Here is a 17,137-nt window from a genome sequence, read left to right as displayed (position 1 = left end):
ATACATTCCTTAGGCAGGGGAAAAATAACCTTGAACTTTTCCTCATCTACATGTTCTAAGAACCGTCCTGCACATTTAAAAATCAGCCTGTGTATGAGGACAGTTACAGATTCATTTAATAACATCACCAAAGTTTAAACATGCTGGAAGTATAACTTTATACCACAAAACTGTGGGGTGGAAAAATGCTCAAGTGACTAGCGCTCAAAAAAAAGCCTGATGCATTCCTTCCCCAGTATTCAGGTTTATTTTGCTTACTAACAAATATTAGATAAATTTTTTCACTTAAAATATTTCCATCATACATGCTGTTGTTCTTTTCATCTATCAAGTTTACTGGCATCAGACTTGCATCGCTCCTCTTTCCCTTTTCTATCTCTGTTCAGGACCTTATCCAGCTTTCATTTACAAGCGAGCCAAGAACGGAACAAGGGAAACCTGACACAGTGCTCTATAGCCAGACCAGGAAGCAAGTAGTTCTAGAGCTTTACCCTTTCTCTTGGGGAATAATTAAATCTGAACAGCTCATACGCTTTGAGGCCAATTTATTTATTAATTTCCAACTACATAAAACTGTCCGAACAAACCAAGTGGGATACAAGAGTGCTCATCCTGCTCCTAGTCCTATCCCTAATGAGCATGCAAGTATTTTTATGAAGTTAAAGAAACTGCATTAGGTTATGAGAAAGCTTAGTATTTATAACCTTGCAATAAAGTTTTCACTCAGTTTTCCCTTCACAGTGTCACAAAGGTACAGATTTGCAGCTTTCAGACAAATACAGTTCTATAATGTAACTATGTTAAACTGTTGTGAACTGTAGTTACAAACAAGTTCAGGTTCAAATCTCACAAGTCTTCCCTTCTGCAAGGTACACCTGTCACTGGGAGCTGCCTCTTATTCCAAGCGCTCTCTCTCGCTCTCTCTGAAGCAACGTAACATTTCTGCCTCGTGAACTGTGACTCTCCACAGTCCAGCTTCCTCCCAGCACTTCAAATACCTCAACTCTTCAATCAAACAAGAGCTTCTGATGAATTCTTGTTTTGATACCACAAGACAACTCTGACCCATCTTTCTGAACACACTCTTACCAATTCTAAAACCTAAACCCTTCCTTCACCCACAAATTTTAATTTAATATTGTGATTAAAGAAAAACTCCAAGCAGGGATTTAGCATTTTTCTTTTAGGAAATCCATCTGTAATAATTTAATGATGGAATTAATTTCTGTCTGTATTGGTACATTCTTAGGGCTGAAATTCATGAAGACTGCCAAATCTGCACATCTACTTGGAATTTACTTAGTTCACAGAAAAGGATAAATTGGGAAATTCTTCAAATTAAAACACAAAGATTTTATCATATTCCCATAAACACCCACTACCACTCCCTGCAATGAATGTATTTTACAAGTATGAAAGAGAGAGGTATTGAAACTTAGTTGATGTTATACAGACCCCAGTTTATTTGAAAAACATGTAAACAAAAAGCAAAGGCACAAAATACAAAAATATTTCAAAGCAGGTTGTCATATTGAGATCATATAATTAAATTCATAATGTTATCAAAATATGGTACTACATAAGCCATGGTAGGTTTAAATGTTGAAGTATAAAAAGTACGTGGAAAATCCACTTGCCATTAAATTAATCAGTGGTTACAAAGATGTTGTAAAAGGAAGTCCATACATTACACTTATTTGTTTCAAACACTTTTCATACTGATTATTCAGTTTCACAGATTCCTGTACAGCATGCTTTAGATCTTCTATCTCTTCAAAAAAATCCTAGAAAAAACCAAAAATATTCACCTTAAAGTTTCTTTCAAAGACATTCTCAGGAAGAGCTAATCAGCATTTCAGTTGTTCCCAAGTTCAGAGACACTTTCCATATTTTTATTAATATATACTGCAGCTATGCAAACAAAGCTGAGGTACAGCAATCAACTATAACCTTAAGTAATAATTTAAAACTTTGCCCTGAACACACAATACAAGTAGAATTCAAGTTATGTTAGAGCCTGAAAAAAAGAATAGTAATAGGAAGATGAATTAGGAGAAGGAAAAAAAAGTTGATTATCAGAAAGCTACGAAATGACAGTCCAAAATTTCAAGGGAACAACGTCAAACACATCTATGCAAAAATACAACGATACATGCTGAAGTCAGCCAGCAGTAGATAACTCACCATTTACTTTGAAGATCTGGAAGTTGCAAGATTATAAAAAAGGGACAAAAAGCAAGGAGAGGGATGAGGAGAGTAAACTAAGGAGGAGGATGGTAGCATTTGAAGAAGACAATACTAAAGAGTTTAAGATGGACAAATGGATTCCATATTTAGACCTAGAAAGTTATAAAATATTTTTAGACCTCAACTGCTAGTATCCATTTAGAACTTTAAGTATAACTACACTTTGTTAATGAGCATCCTATTTCAGAATAGGATCTATTATTTATGACTACACTGTGTTAAAAAGTGATTTTCATATTCAAAATGGTAAGATTTAGAATGCATTAAACTTGACAGAGCCTACAAGGGATAATGCTATCCAACAGGTTCAACTGGCTCAGATAAAGGCAATTTACAACAAAGGAGGGAATGAAAAACAGCAATACGTAAGGCTACACAGAATGTAGATAGTCCAGTGAGAAAGCCATAAAAACCAAGTCCTGTTGAACTTATTTAATGTCAGCCTATATGGTTTCACTTTCTCATATTGATCCTTCCATAATGATACTATGCCAGAATGCGTAACTTAACAATTAGTTCTAGCTATAGCCAATTCAACTAGGAGATAAATTCAGCTTCATAGAAATAAACTTCCACTAATTAAAAATATCGATGGGCCATAGCTTAAATGGAACTATGTCTTGCTCAGTTCCTGCAATTCAAGTCTACTGAGCAATGCCAGTCCTTTGTAAGTGAAGTCAGAAGTCATCGGGAAATACAAGGACAGCAAGCAGAGTGTAGTCACCCAAGACTTAACTTCACCAGCCTTGGAAATTCCTACCTATCACAGTCACGTTGTATCTACTTCTATCCATCTGTATTTGACATTTCTCCTGCCTATTCTTCTGACTTCTTTTCTAAATAAACAGCTACATACATCTGAAATAACATTCAGTGACTTAAAAAACCTAAAAAACGGTTACTGATAAAAAGCAATAACTGCAGATTTATATATTTCTCTTCTGAAAGATTAAACTTTCAGCCATAAGTTGTCCCCAATTCCCAAACACGGGGATCTAGAACTCACCCTAGCTCAACGTTCTACAAGCTTCACACCTAATGAAATATCACCACATTTTACTGTTACCCCTGTAATGAAAGCTAGCATAATATTGTTTAGCTTGTGAGAAAGGATTGCAAGTAAGAAAACAGATTCTCAAAAAAAAAATAATAAATCCAACACAAGACATGAAGAATAAGCAAAAAACAATTTAAAGAAGGTCGTTGCTGAAAATAAAATCTGAGGTCAGTACATTAAACTGAATCCTATATATATAGATAAGATCTCATCTTTACACAATTTCAAGACTCACCACATTTTCTAACTTTCACTTTCTACACCTATCAATCATGAAAACTTTAAGCTTAGGAAGGGCTGAAGGGAGGGCTTTGGAGTTCTGTCAGAGACTTAACTTTGATATGTTCAAGTTCAAGAGAAAATAGCTTTCCTCTCACTGACATGAAGCAGTAGATCATTCAAAAGTGATCATTAAAAAAAACTGGTTTTATTATCTCTGCAAATGTCTGTTGGAAGGAATTAAGACTGTTACCAGCAGTTACAATTTTAATGTCATAACAACATAAGGCAAATAATCTCTCATGAAGGAAACCAAATATTTTTTAAAAATCCACAGCTGTTTAAAACAACAACCAAAACCCAAACCAAACCAAATTAAAATTGCATTATTCTTCTTCCTTAGCCCAGAAGTACTGCAGGACATTAATGTTTCAAGGAGTCATTCATTTTCTTTTCTTTCTCAGAATGTTATAAATGGGGGGTTTATGTATTTTGCTTGATAACAACATATGTTTAGCCTAAAGATAAGTTTCAGTTCAGGCAGAAAAGTTAGTTTTTCAAAAATCATCTATTCTTAAACTTGTCCTAAAATAAATTACCTTGTCTAATCCAGCTAATTCATTTTTTAGTGCTCTCCTTTCTGTAGACAACTTTTCATTTTCTTTCTTCAGCTTTTTAATCTCCTTCAACAATAGCTCTATATTCAAATAAAAAAATAAGAGACTTCAACCATTACAGTCAACCTCCCCCTCATATGAATCATATTACAGCTAAAGGGCTGCCTACGTTTTGTGGTATTAGAAAATTATGGTTCAGCTTTTTAAAGTACCTTTTTCATAAGTGATTTATTCTTAAGAATCTGCCCAGCACACTGCCAGGTACTATCAAAGATCACAGGACCTGCCATCTGGATTATCTGAATCTAACAGACTTTTATAATGTAGGATTATTTTACTTTAAAATCCATAAAACATACATCACATGCCTTGACTACCTTTTTCTGACTTGCAAGAGGGTCACATTAGCCTTGCTGACAGCACATTTCCTGAAAATTATGCCTACATTATATGATCTCTTCAATATCTTTTTTATGCTTTGAAGTGGAACAAGATTGCACTTTAACTTGTGGATTTACTTATGTGACAAAGAACAAGCCAGTATTGACTGCTTTGTCCCATATTTTAAAGCTAAAACCAGGTTCTTTTGCGTATCAGTGTCTGAAAACCAAAGAATGGAGCAGCAAACATTGTAGCTCAGAGAGCTGCACAGATACAGCTTACTAGAATGAATAACAAATAGTACTAAATACAGCCATGCACTCCCACCCATGATTACACCAACATACCAATTTCAGAAACAGAGAAAAGCAGCACTTGTTTTTATCACAAACAAATGCAGGACTGGATCCACAGACAGGGCATTGATTACAAGATGCTGTTTTTACGTAACATGTTTTCAAAAATTAAAAACATTTTAGATACCATTGGCTGAAGTAGAAGAAATAAAACCTGGAGTGTGCCTCTGGATCATTAATGAAACGCATCCTCTCTAATGGGCATACTGGAAAGAACAGAATCAGAATTAACTGTACCATTACCTAAATATTTACTGCAACAGCATTGCTTCTTATTAGAAATGTCCCTGTGAGATGTTACTTTTTCCTCTGGGGTTCGACTTCTTTTTCCAAAAACAGCACTACTTTTCCAAGAAATCTTTTTACATTCCAGTTGCTCGATTCTTTGCCTCTGCTCTTGAAGATTATGCTCTAGCTCACAAATTTTCATCTGTCAAGAAACTAAAGATTTTTCAAAATGCATAGAACAAACAGAGTTCAACTGAATACCACTGGGAACATATCCTAAATGCAAACCCAGAGCTTTCAATTGCTGACTTAAAACTACATTTATCCAAAGGGTCTGAAATGAGGAAAAAATACAGCAAGTGAAGTTTTGCATATATCAAGTGTTTTTTAAAAAACTGTTATTGAGCACATGCTCTCAAGACAATATAAATGTGCAGGCACAAAGATACTAAACCTTTCCACACAGTAAAGCGTATTTTTGTGGCAGCAATTGCCAGCTTCTAAGAAAAAGTACATATAATCCAAATTATAATGAATATTAATTTACAAACAAAACACATGCCCCAGACTCCTAAGAGGAAATTAATTAGACAGGTCAGCTGTAATGCTTGATCAGTGCCTAAAGAGGCAACACCCACTTGAAGCTTCCTGAACCACCCCTGGCCACACGACCCTACCTTTGCTCCAACTATGATGCTAGCCTCTTTGCACAGCAAGCCAACAGATCTTGGTACATGCCAGAAGACTATTTGCCTTCATTTGATTAGCTTACTGCTGGATTTCTGAACTAAATCAGCCCATGACACATACAGAAAACATCTGGGCTGGTGCAAGAGCGGTCGGAAGATGCATATAAAGTTGGAAGGAGGGGTAGGTAGGTGAGTAAATTTAAAAAGCAAGGAAAGGGAAGACAGCTTTCAGTTACAGACATACCAGTGATAGAGTTCACTTTCAAAGGGAACTACAGACTATTTTCCATTATCTCAATAGCATGGGAAACAAAAATTAATATAAAAAGAAAAACATGGTTTCATTTTACAAATGTAAGAATTACTTTACAGTCTCCCTAAAAGCTTCTGTTTTGCTATTTGATACCATCTCCTACAAATTCTACTTACAGTGAGATTTTTAATTGCTTCCCTTTGCTCCTGGTTTGTTTTTATTTCCTTAACATAACTTTTCTGCAGCTCATTATACATCTCAAGGAGTCTAAAACAGAAGAAATGCATAGATTGTAATAAAACATGAAAGCCAACAAAATGTGCATCCTTTATGATAGAAGTATTACAGACACCCCATAGAGATCACTTGGACTATAGCTGTACTGTAGAAACTTCTAACAGAAATATTTAAGATGGGTATGAATGACTGGCAACACAGAAAGAGAAAGCACCAGAAAAAGCATCAAAGTGAGAGTTAGAAGAATGGTCTGTATCAATGGCAAAGAATCCCTTTCACTCAGCCAGGCTGAGGACCCTGCTGTTGTCCAGTCCACACACCCACACTCTGATTAAACCTCAGTACAAATAACTTATTGATAGAAGACCTACACACTAACAAGAGGGTGGCAATGACTTTGCAGCATGTCACATATACCATTCCTACCCCCATTAGCACAACAGGAAAAGCAAAAGACCACTCCTGAAGGATATAAAAATTAGTCCAGAAACTAGTTTATTGCCACCAATCAAGAACACATATGAGGACTCGTGAGACAACATCCATGTGTTGCACAAACCAGGTTCTCATTGCTTCTGAGTGCATGAGTGTGAGGATATGAGTGAATGAAATCTAGGAGAAAATGAGTGTGAGTGGGTAAAAAAAAAAAAAAATAAATCAATGTCAAATAAACAGATTTGGGATCCTTCCCCTTGACACTGTTTTGCATCAAGTTCTGCTACCCTAATTTCCTACCATATTTCATAGCATTCAGTCTACATATATCAGGCCCATAACATAAGTGATGAACATGAACAGACATTTTTCCTGTTTTATTAGGAATTCAAGTAAGAGCTGGCACTCGTACTAACTCATGACTGCGCACCACAAGCAGGATGAGCAATACTACAGTACAGAACAGCTTTGTAAAATAACAAACAAATAGATGCTAGGAAAAAAGCTGTCAGGTTATCCATGTACAACCTAACACAAGCAGGTCCAGCACTAGATTCAAGGAGTAACTTGGACTTCTTCCAGATAAGCATCTAATTAGGTACTTGATTCAAGCCCAGAGCTAGACACCCAGCTTTCCCATCTAGTTTGCAAAAACAGTCTGGTACACTGTAAAAGTATTTTTAAAAAAGGGAAGGGAAAAAAAATTAACCTTCTACAGACACCTAAAGGAAACACTAAAAACAGGTTGCGTAAAACAAAAGCACTATGGTCTGCCTCTATCCTTTTAAGCTCCACAGCCTATTTCTGTAAGCAGACAAAATTTAGCCTTTGAAAGAACAGAGCAGCCTATTTATTTCAAAATCAAGGCATTCCGGGATGGAACTACATTTTATGTAACATGCCTAGTTGTTAAAAGTTTCAATATATATTCTCTGAAAGCAAAAATGTATCTTTTGCATCAAAAAAGCGGTTACAAGAGTTTATTTCTAGCATTAATTGGCAACCTTTGGTAAGTAGTGGCTCACTTCTAAAATCAGTTAGACTGAAAAGTAGAATCACTTGTCCGGCCGATTTTGAAAAACAGTACCAGTCTATAAATTTTATATACACATGAAACTGACCTAGAAAAAATGAGCTAAGAAAGCTCTCACAAAACAGAAAATGAAAATACATAATTCCAGGTTTAAGATCTACAAAAAAGATCACGCATGTTCACACACACATGAATAAGCTTCCTTGGCTCATTCAACTTTTCTTAGTGAAAGACATGAAAAAGAAATCCATTTTGTTCTTTGTTTAGTGCTATTTTCAAATTTAATCTAAGATTTAATTTTATTTACATTTTTAAAAGAAATACTATTTTCCATTATTTCAAATGCTGGAAGCCACTTCCACAACAGTTAAAGAAAAATCAGCTGACTTAATCATGAACAGCATATTCTAGACTACAGAGAAGGATATTTAATTCTGTGAAGGAGCATTTCCCAAGAACTCACCTGTCACTGTTACCGTCTAGAATAAGATCCTTGCTGTATCCACCCTTATGCCATAAACGGGCTTCTGTTTGAACTTGAACACTTAATTGAAATAAACACAACAGCTTAATAAAATTAGATTTTACAATTTTAATTGGATCAAACAAAGCAACTGAAAAAAAAGCTAACTTACTTTTCAGTTTGATTTTACAGTAGAGGTTTCCATGAAGGATCATAAACACAGCAAAATTTCAACTTGAAAATGTTTGCAAATAGGTACTTAAATCTTGGCAGACACTCTCCAGAACACTATCACTGTTGTTTTTCAGGTCCTAAGGTCCCAGTTTCCAAATCTTTTAAACAGTACTGATGCAATTTAACTATCTAACTACTGTTTGGTGGAAAAATAGTCTAAAACTCTTTGCAGTTAAGAGTTAGCATGTTGCCTAAGCAGGAGTATTACTTACTGATAATAAAACTGTTTCTTTCACTACAGCAATGAATTTTGTACTACCTTCCCCAGCCATACCTTATCCCCTTACAGGCGTGCAGCATTCTCCATCCCCACCACCCTGTTCACAGAGGGCCCCTCAAAATATGCACATCATATAGGGCATAGTTCATCTGAAGAATATCAAGGTAAAAGTTAAACTACAACATGCACTTCTTTTGACACAAAAAGAAACATTTGACAATTCTTACTCTCTGCTTGTGCCATAGTCACGCATTAACTGCTGCAGATACAGTTTTTCCTGGATCTGACCCAGATTCTTTTCTAGCTCCTTATTTTTTATGTGTAGTTTTTTCAACTTCTTGACTAACTGTTCATTTTCATCACTGAGCTGAAAAGGAAGAGAATTAAAAAGGAAAAATGAAGCAACATTTTCAGATCAAATATTAATTACGCTGATAACATTTCACATTAAAATTCTCTCCCGAAAGTTTTGCTATTTTTATCTTAAACTATACAAAGCAAAATAGGAAGAAAAATAATGGACTTCGAACTCTATGAAGAATTGACTAAAACACAGCATCTTTATCATATATATTAAGACTTTTAATGTAACTTCATTAATTCATTAGGGAATGATAAGGCAAACTGGTTTTGCATTTTAAAAAGATAAATCACAAAGGGACAAAACATAGACGTTTTCAGTTATACTTCTAAAAATCAGCTCTGCGAGTAAGCTCATATCTGTTCTTATTTTAACCTCACCAAAGCTGGCAGCCACATCAGCAGAATTTCTCGCACGCACTTTTGCTGGGCCTCGCCCAGCAGCACGTAGTCACGCGTGTCACTTCACCGGCGACCCCACCGCAAGTCACGGTATTGCCCCGACCTACAGGCTGCTCGGTAGGACCGGTGCTCCCGGCCGATGCTCGGCCCACACAAGGAAGACCGGCCACGAGAAACCGCCAGCCGCCGCACGCGGGAGCTCAGCCCCTGGAGGTAAAGGCAAACCCGGGGGACCCAGAGCCGCCGTGCCCGTGTGTCCCCGGGCGCTCTCGCCGGGCCGGGCCGGGCCGCTAGGGCGTTCCGCGGGGCTGCCGAGCTCCCCGGAGCGTGCGGGAGGCCAGCCCGCGGCCCGGCACCGCCCGCGGCCCCACTCACTTGGAGGCACTTGTGGACGGCGGGCAGGGCCATGGCGCCGCGGAGCCCCGCCGAGGGCAGGGCGGCCGCCGAGGGCCGCGGTCCGCCCGCGCCCGCCTTCAAGCGCACCCGCCGCGCCGGGGCCGGCGCCGCCGCAGGGCCCCGCACGGCCGCCCCGGTCACCGCTCGTCGCCACGGCCGCCCCGCGGCCCTCACGCAGGCGCCTCGGCAGCGAAGCCGCCCCGCTCGGCTCCCAGCAGCGGCGAGCAGCCCGCGTCACAGGCGAGCGACCGCGGGCAGGCAAGGGCCTCGGCCGCACGCGGGCACCCCGCCCGTTGCCGGGGCAGCGGCAGGAGCGGCGCCGCCGGAGCAGCCAGCGCCCCCGGGCCGGCACTGCCGCGGCAGGGAGGGGCAAGCCCCGGAGCTCGCCCGGCGCCTCCGAGCCGCCGAGAGGCGCGGATCTGCCACCCGGCCCGCGCCGGGCGGTGACAGCGGCACCCCTCACCAGCTCCGGAGCCGGGTTTTCTGTGGCTGTGAACCTCAGCCTCCGCAGCCAGCGTCAAAACACCCAGTCTCAGCTGGCCTCTCTGAAATCGCCATGCGTTTTAATCGCAATTTTATCTTCCGTGATTAACGTACACCGAGTGCATGGCATTGCAGACACTGCCGATTATAGATCTGCACCGACACGCTTGCACATCAACACACACCCGGTTATGTATCTCTACAAAAGCATATTCCGCATCTCCCACCCCAGTAACAACAGAGGCCACGGTACGGGCTGCCAAGTAACACCTGCCAAGGCAGGAGGTAACAGCATGTCTGGTAACGTTGCTACCCACTGGGGTGGGGTGTGTGTGTATCCCTGGCATTTGTGGTACTTGATACTACTACTGTTTGCTGGGGGTCGCCTTTGGGTTTTGTATCTTGCAAGAATTTTTGGCAGACCAGGCTGGAGGGCATACAGGCAGGACGAAAGCATGCCACCCTCAAGACAGACTGGGCCTCAGAGGTAACACACCAGCAGAAGGCACTCACCAGCCACGAGATCACCCATCACAGCAAGACTGATCCAAAGCAGTGATGATCGCCTGCCAGCCTCAGTACCCTTTGTTGCTGGCAGTTCAAAACCTTTCCTGTTCCTCTCTTATTCTCTAGGTCTCAAGTCTGTCTTCTTTTGTTCTCTGCATCTCCTATCTTTGTATAAAACGTTGCCTCTCTTGTTACCTACAGCCCATCACATGCTGCTATCATGTGTGTGTGTCTCCATCCATCTTGACCATGCAGCCCACCTGACTGCAGCCTGGCAATTTTTGCAAGGAACCATTCATGCCTGGGAAGAGAGGGGGGAGACAAAACCAGCTCGCTACTGCCTACCGTGGGTCTGCAACTTAACAGGGCGCTTGGGGCCCATTAGCCTGCAAGTGGGAACTGTAACTGCTATCAGATTAAGGGAGGTGGCGTACACCTCTAGCTCCAGGGCACAACCCCAGCATCTCCCCTCCTCTGCCATCAACCCGGATAAGCCCGTCACCCATCTGGCCAACTCCCTGCACTTTGCACAGGGGTCACAGTGCAAGGCAAAAGCCACTGGGCTGAGCTGAATATACTCAAGATCCAAGCTGTGAGGCTGTTAACAACCCGAGAGCGCATGGGAGGGAACAACGTGCTCATGCTGTTAACAGCTGCCAGAAATCCTCTCTGTCCGTGAAGTTTTCTGTATTGGTTCCATAACTGCAGAAGCAGCCACACAACACTGCTAATTCTTGGGGCTCGTGATAAGTCACCTTGTCCCCAAATAGCCTGGCAAAATACTTTAACCAGCAGTTAACACTGAATAAATTAGTAACTGACAGTTCATAGTATAAAACCCAGAAAGTTGCTTCTTGAAAAAATACAGCTGGATGAAACTGGCTTGAGTAGCAGTAAAAAAAAAAAAACCAAACCCAAAAACCAAAAAACACACACCAAAAAAAACCCCCAACAATTGCGAGGTATAACACCAGCCAGCAATGCAATGGTGCTGCAGAAAAAGGGTAATCCCATTTTCAGATGGAGTAGCAATATCCTGAAATGTAATTACTCGGTTCTATTCTGTTTCATCCAGCACAAACAGAACCTCAGGTGAGGTCCTGAGGAGTCTAGAAAACAGGAAAAAAATTATATGAGCAAGAAAATACAGCTTATTAGGAAGGGTTGAAATAACGGTGTTTGTTTAGTCCACAAAACTGAGACTGCTGAGAATCATTTTGACTGACTTTATCTTTGGTTATTGTAAAGGACAGTAATAGCTGTTTCCTGTGTCCTGTAGAGAAGGATGAGCAGAAATAAAGTTACTTTCCAACTGAGATCATTTGTTGGATGACAGGAAAATGTTTTTAATATCAAAGAAGAAAAATACACAGAGCTCTTTCCCACTAAAGGTTTTAGCAAACAGATCAGAGAATGATCAGGTATGAGTTTGGATACAGGTATATCTAACATGCACAGCAAGTATGATCATTTTACGCCCCTTTTAGACCAACATTTCAGTGATTCTGTGCTATTAATTTAGAAGAGAACATGCTCTGATATAATAGTAATTCTGGTATTTTGAAACACTTTGTAAAATGACTACTTCAGAAATAATTTTTCAAGTGACATAGGGAAGCTATAGTGTAAGACAGTGGAGAAAGATTAGCACAGTCAAATCCAGCATATCCTACATACCAGTATCTCACTGCAGACAGTATGAGTAGGGTAACAACTTTTTCCTCAATATGACAAATGTCAGGAGTAGTCAAAATTGCTTAATACCATACAAGGCAAAGCCACATGAATATGAAGGAAGAGTATAAAGAATGTGCAAGGCTTGCTAGGACTTAACATTCCTACGGTAACCAGGTGTTTGGTTCTGAGTTTTTTTTGTTGGTGTTTTTTTTTTTTTTAAATACTATGGGTGGAGCAGTAAAACAAAAACAGGAGGAAGCACAGATGGATTAATTCTGCAGAAACTAGAGCAGGTATGGAAAGGGCAACACTGGGCAGCACTCAGAGAACAACCTAGTCAAGTCAGAATTAGCAGAGAAAACAAGCCCACAGTATGTCTTGGGTCATTCTCAGATGTGAAATCTGCAGATCCTGTCTCCCTAGCTCTTCTACAAACACAACTAGTTCTGGGCATAATGCTGCTCTCCTGCTTACCCAGGAGTTGACAACGATGTAGCAGCTATGCACAGTTTTTAAGACCCAAATATTTTCAGAACACAAAAATTGTTACCCTTAGAACATCATCTCTATTTTACAGGCTGAAAAATGACACACAGAAAAGTTGGGAAATGAGCCAACAGAGCTAAAACATAAACAAGAATTCCTGATTTCTGACCTAGAAACAGCCATGCAGCCTCCCTCTGTCCTGCTTTTCCATAGCTGGCATGGGAACCGAAGACAGATGGAGGAAGCAGACAACAGTCAGCTTTCTCAGTTATGCAGCTAGACCTGCAAGGAGTTTGTGTAAGATTCAGATTTCATCAAACAAGTGTTGATCCAAAGGACACCCAAAAACCCCCTACTTGTATCTTCAAACTCTTGGGAAAAGCTGCAGCTGAAGCTTTTGTAGGTTTTATCATATACATTACAATCAAACATTTTCAAAAATGGTCACTGATTTTGAGTGGCTCCACTTCAAAACGAGCATCCGTTCTTCCAAATTAAAGATACTCAACAGAACTATAAAAATGGCCCAAGGCTGGGTAGCACTGGACATCAGATTTTGAAGCATCCAAAAATCAAAAGATAACTTTAGCCTGCATGTGTACAAAAACCGCAGTTTATGCAAGTGATAAAATACTTTTGTGTACTTGATTAGGAAACATGTTCATTTTCCAGAGATACTAACAATACATGATTTTTTCAAAATTTCTCTGTGGCAGTAAACGTATGACATGCCACTAAGATATTCAATTTCCACTGTAAACAATTATAGCAGAAACATTTCCCTACATTATTATTCAGCTGGTTTGTTGAAACACATTCTTTTTTCCTTGCATTTTTGTTTCTGACTTAGCTTGGTATAGACAGAGACACATTTCATGCTGGCAGACACGAATGAAAATGTTATCAATTCCAGTGGTGCTGCCCGTCACTACTTACTGCCAAACAGCAGGAATGTGACCCATAGCACTCTTTTTCAGCTATATGTGCACCAAAATAATTGATTTAATTTGTCAGAAAATATATGAGCACGGGATTACTTGATGCAACCCTATAGTAACTCCAAGCGTAGCCTTTTTTCCACACGGATGTGCCCTTTTGACCCTCAGAGAGACCTACCATCCTCATGAGACTTTCCAGGAATTAAAATTCCACTATGAAAATCTACATGCTTTTGTAAAAACATAAAATTGTCACCTGCTCCAAATTAATCTCTTATGTCATCCATCAGCTGCGTCAGCAACGACTCCTGAGTCGCCTTCAGGGTGGATGATGGCAAGGCTCATAGTCTTTCTGCCTGGTACATTCTTTGGCACAATCAGTGCTGCCAACCACTCAATCAACCGTCAGTTGAAAAATCTCAAATAAAATGGCCAACATGGGAAAGAGGCCCTTTCTCCATCTTGTTTTGAGCTTTGCTTAGGAAGTAACAGTCCCATTTGTGTTAAGGAGCCTTCCCTGAAACAGGGAGAAGCAGTCTGGCTTTCCCGAGCCTTGGCACAACCACAGAGGACAGCAAAAGTTCAGAATTCAGTTCAAAACATCATTTCCACATATCAAGAGGAAAAGCACAAATACCTGATTGGATTTAAGGCTGCTTGCAGAATTAGAAAAAATAAATCTTCTCTCCTAATATATAAGAGGAAATCAATTTAATCTTAAAGTTTACAAAACCAAACAGAGGTAATTATTAAACCAAATTAGGCTACAGGGATCCCTACCACAGCACAACAGAAGTTCTATATCACCTTCAGCAACAGAAACATCTAGTTATAATAATAGTTTGGTTTTGGGGTGGGGGAAAATATTTTTAGTATTTTCAGTGGCTAATGTTCAAAAAACAGTAGTGGCATGCATGTGGCAGAAACAGTCTGCCACTTCCCCCTTCAAGGCCAGGGTAAAAAGACTTTTACCACACACTATTCTACACCCACAGACATGACCTAAGAAAAAAAGTAACAGCTTGGGACTGTACTGCTTTGTCCACAGAACTCCCTCCAGAGAACAAAAACATCACTCGGGGGAGAATCAAAGGTGCTTGCAGCCCAGGAAAGCTCTTGCAGCCATACCTCTGGGAAGGGAAGATTTCCTGGGATGACAGAGCCAGCCGGAAAACTCCAGAAAACACTGAAGGACACCATTTTACCCATAGAGCTGTCTGTCAGATCTTGAAGCCGAAAGTCTTGATTTCCATGTTAACCAACCCCCAGGACAGATCTGAAGGGAGAATCCTACGCTGTATGTCTGAGACTATCTTTTGGTTAGTTTGCGGCAGGAGGAAAAATGCAGAGGGTGTCCAAGCAGCGCAGCCTGGGCCTTCTGGGCGTAGAGAAGGAAGGTGATCAGAATATGACCGCATGACAGAACAGGAACACAAGAAACACCTAATACACTACTTAGAATGGTGCATCAATCAAGCGTTATGTTATTAATGAGTCATTAGTGAGCATTATGAAAAATGGTGCCAGTGTTAGGAATTCCTGTTTGTCTCTGATGAAGCAGAAGTGGGATCATCACAGCCCTTCTATGGAGTCCAGCAGGAAGAGAGAACATCTCATGATTTACCTTCCTTCTGTACACCCAAAAGGCAAAACAAAAATCTTTTTTTATCAGCTATCAAACCTCTCACTGCAGCATTACAATTGCGCTGAGCTACTTCAACGCTGTAGTAGTTTGCACAAACAAAAAGCTTGTCATCTGGGTCACCTCTTGAAGGCAGACTCAAAACTTCATTCTTCGTGAGATCCTGATAAAAGCTCCAGGGAACAGGGCTAGAGACAGTAAACAACAATTTTGTATGACTAATCCAATATAATCCTTTACTGGGTAAAAAGACCATCTGCATGGATTCCCACTGAAGTGCTTTAATAACAGGGCAGCAAGCCTCTGGCTGTCATGCTAAGGAAATGCTCTTTTGCACTGAGGCTAATAATTCCAAAAGATTACTTCCTTTTTCTCCTCCCCCCCTCTCCTGTTTTTATTAATACTGTTAGCCACTTGCTCTCCCATTTAATTCCCTATTAAGAGATCATCCATCAAACACGTGAAGTGACAAGGATCTGCACTAGAAGACATCTGCAGATTCCACATGGATAGCCAGCTAGCTACAGAGAGGTCACCCTCTCTCTGCAAAACCTACTGATTTTATTGTATCACTGCAGCGTGCAATTACTGCCAAAGAAGAGAATGGCAAGCTGTCGGCTGAGGCGTTATTAAACCAATTTCAGCTGCAGCAGCTTCCCCTCTGAGTGACCCTGCTTTTTGTACCACAAACTGAGCAGACTGCAATGGGGATCTCTGGGTGGCGCGCAGAGCAGCTGCGCCGATGAACACTGTGCAGCAGCTTAGGACAGGAATTGAAGGAGCCTACCACCTCCAGCTGAGCCACACCTAAGTCAATAAGGGCTTCACACCCTGGGAGAGAAGGAAACCCACAGCTACGCTCTGTTGTCTGCTCTGAGGTCAGAGGGAACAGGTTTTTTCCCTTTGCTGGGCATTTGTTGTCTCAGGGAAGGAAGGCCAATCTCTGCACAAATCTGGTCAGGGCTCAGGAGGATTCAGACAGACAAAGCACCCGAGAAACGCCAGTATTTCAGGTTCATCCAGGACAGGCCTATTCCAAGTGGACGAGATTAAACACGTGGCATGTGTGTAGGTTACAAAAGGCATGTGAGAGGAACTGGCTACCGTTTGGGGTTATGAAAGATCAGAGGTTATGAAAGACCTTGGCGGTTATGAAAGATGAGCCAAGAGTCTGACCCAGCAAGGCAGAGAGCAGCCCCAACATGCTCGGAGGTGAACGGATGTTCAAAATCACCCAGCAGCGCACAGGAGGAAGTTCACGCTGCCTGGCAGGTCTAGGCTAAGGCAGGCTTGAAAAAACGTCAGAACACTAATAAGAAAACAAGCTGTCACAGGCTAGGACAATGATGAAGAGAAATATTGCCATCTGTTTATAAGCCTTACGAGCAGCTGTTAAGTTTTTTGCAAAGTATTTTGAAGGGTCTTAAAATACAAGCTACAGCCACTGATTTACTAAGAAGTATTCTTTCCTGGCCTTTTTATTCTCCTTGAAATTTTCTACCTGCACGAGCTGCATAGCTGGAATGAATCTGTAAAAACCAAGGGTTCATTCAGTTGATAGTTTAGCCTCTCAAGTT

General features: G+C 40.7%; 2 protein-coding genes across 2 annotated transcripts in view; both read right to left on the bottom strand.

Annotated features, from left to right (window-relative positions):
* MPPE1 (metallophosphoesterase 1) overlaps window positions 1-17,137 on the bottom strand; it is a 32,525-nt gene that overhangs the window by 12,857 nt on the left and 2,531 nt on the right. The gene's annotated exons all lie outside the window — the stretch shown is intronic.
* On the bottom strand, window positions 1,438-10,036 carry LOC121084599 (centrosomal protein of 290 kDa-like). Its single transcript, XM_040586259.1, has 7 exons — window positions 9,807-10,036; window positions 8,897-9,036; window positions 8,216-8,296; window positions 6,224-6,314; window positions 5,121-5,307; window positions 4,123-4,220; window positions 1,438-1,784 (listed from the first exon to the last, which is right to left on the bottom strand). The coding sequence occupies exons 1-7, from the start codon at window positions 9,837-9,839 to the stop codon at window positions 1,656-1,658; spliced, it is 759 nt and encodes a 252-aa protein (XP_040442193.1). The 5' UTR covers window positions 9,840-10,036; the 3' UTR covers window positions 1,438-1,655.

The sequence above is a fragment of the Falco naumanni genome, chromosome 3 (genome assembly GCF_017639655.2).
Source record: "Falco naumanni isolate bFalNau1 chromosome 3, bFalNau1.pat, whole genome shotgun sequence".
In the NCBI taxonomy this organism is placed as follows: Eukaryota; Metazoa; Chordata; class Aves; order Falconiformes; family Falconidae; genus Falco; species Falco naumanni.
The sequence above is the reverse complement of the archived record's forward strand: the minus strand, read 5'-3'. Positions and strand labels throughout refer to the sequence as shown.

Excerpts from the sequence above, each read along its gene's own strand:
- LOC121084599 (XM_040586259.1), bottom strand. The coding sequence starts at position 9,839 with ATGGCCCTGCCCGCCGTCCACAAGTGCCTCCAA. Across the intron at positions 9,037-9,806 it reads CCGTCCACAAGTGCCTCCAA|CTCAGTGATGAAAATGAACA; the intron begins GTGAGTGGGGCC and ends CTTCCTTTTCAG. Across the intron at positions 5,308-6,223 it reads AAGCAATTAAAAATCTCACT|ATGAAAATTTGTGAGCTAGA; the intron begins GTAAGTAGAATT and ends GTTTCTTGACAG.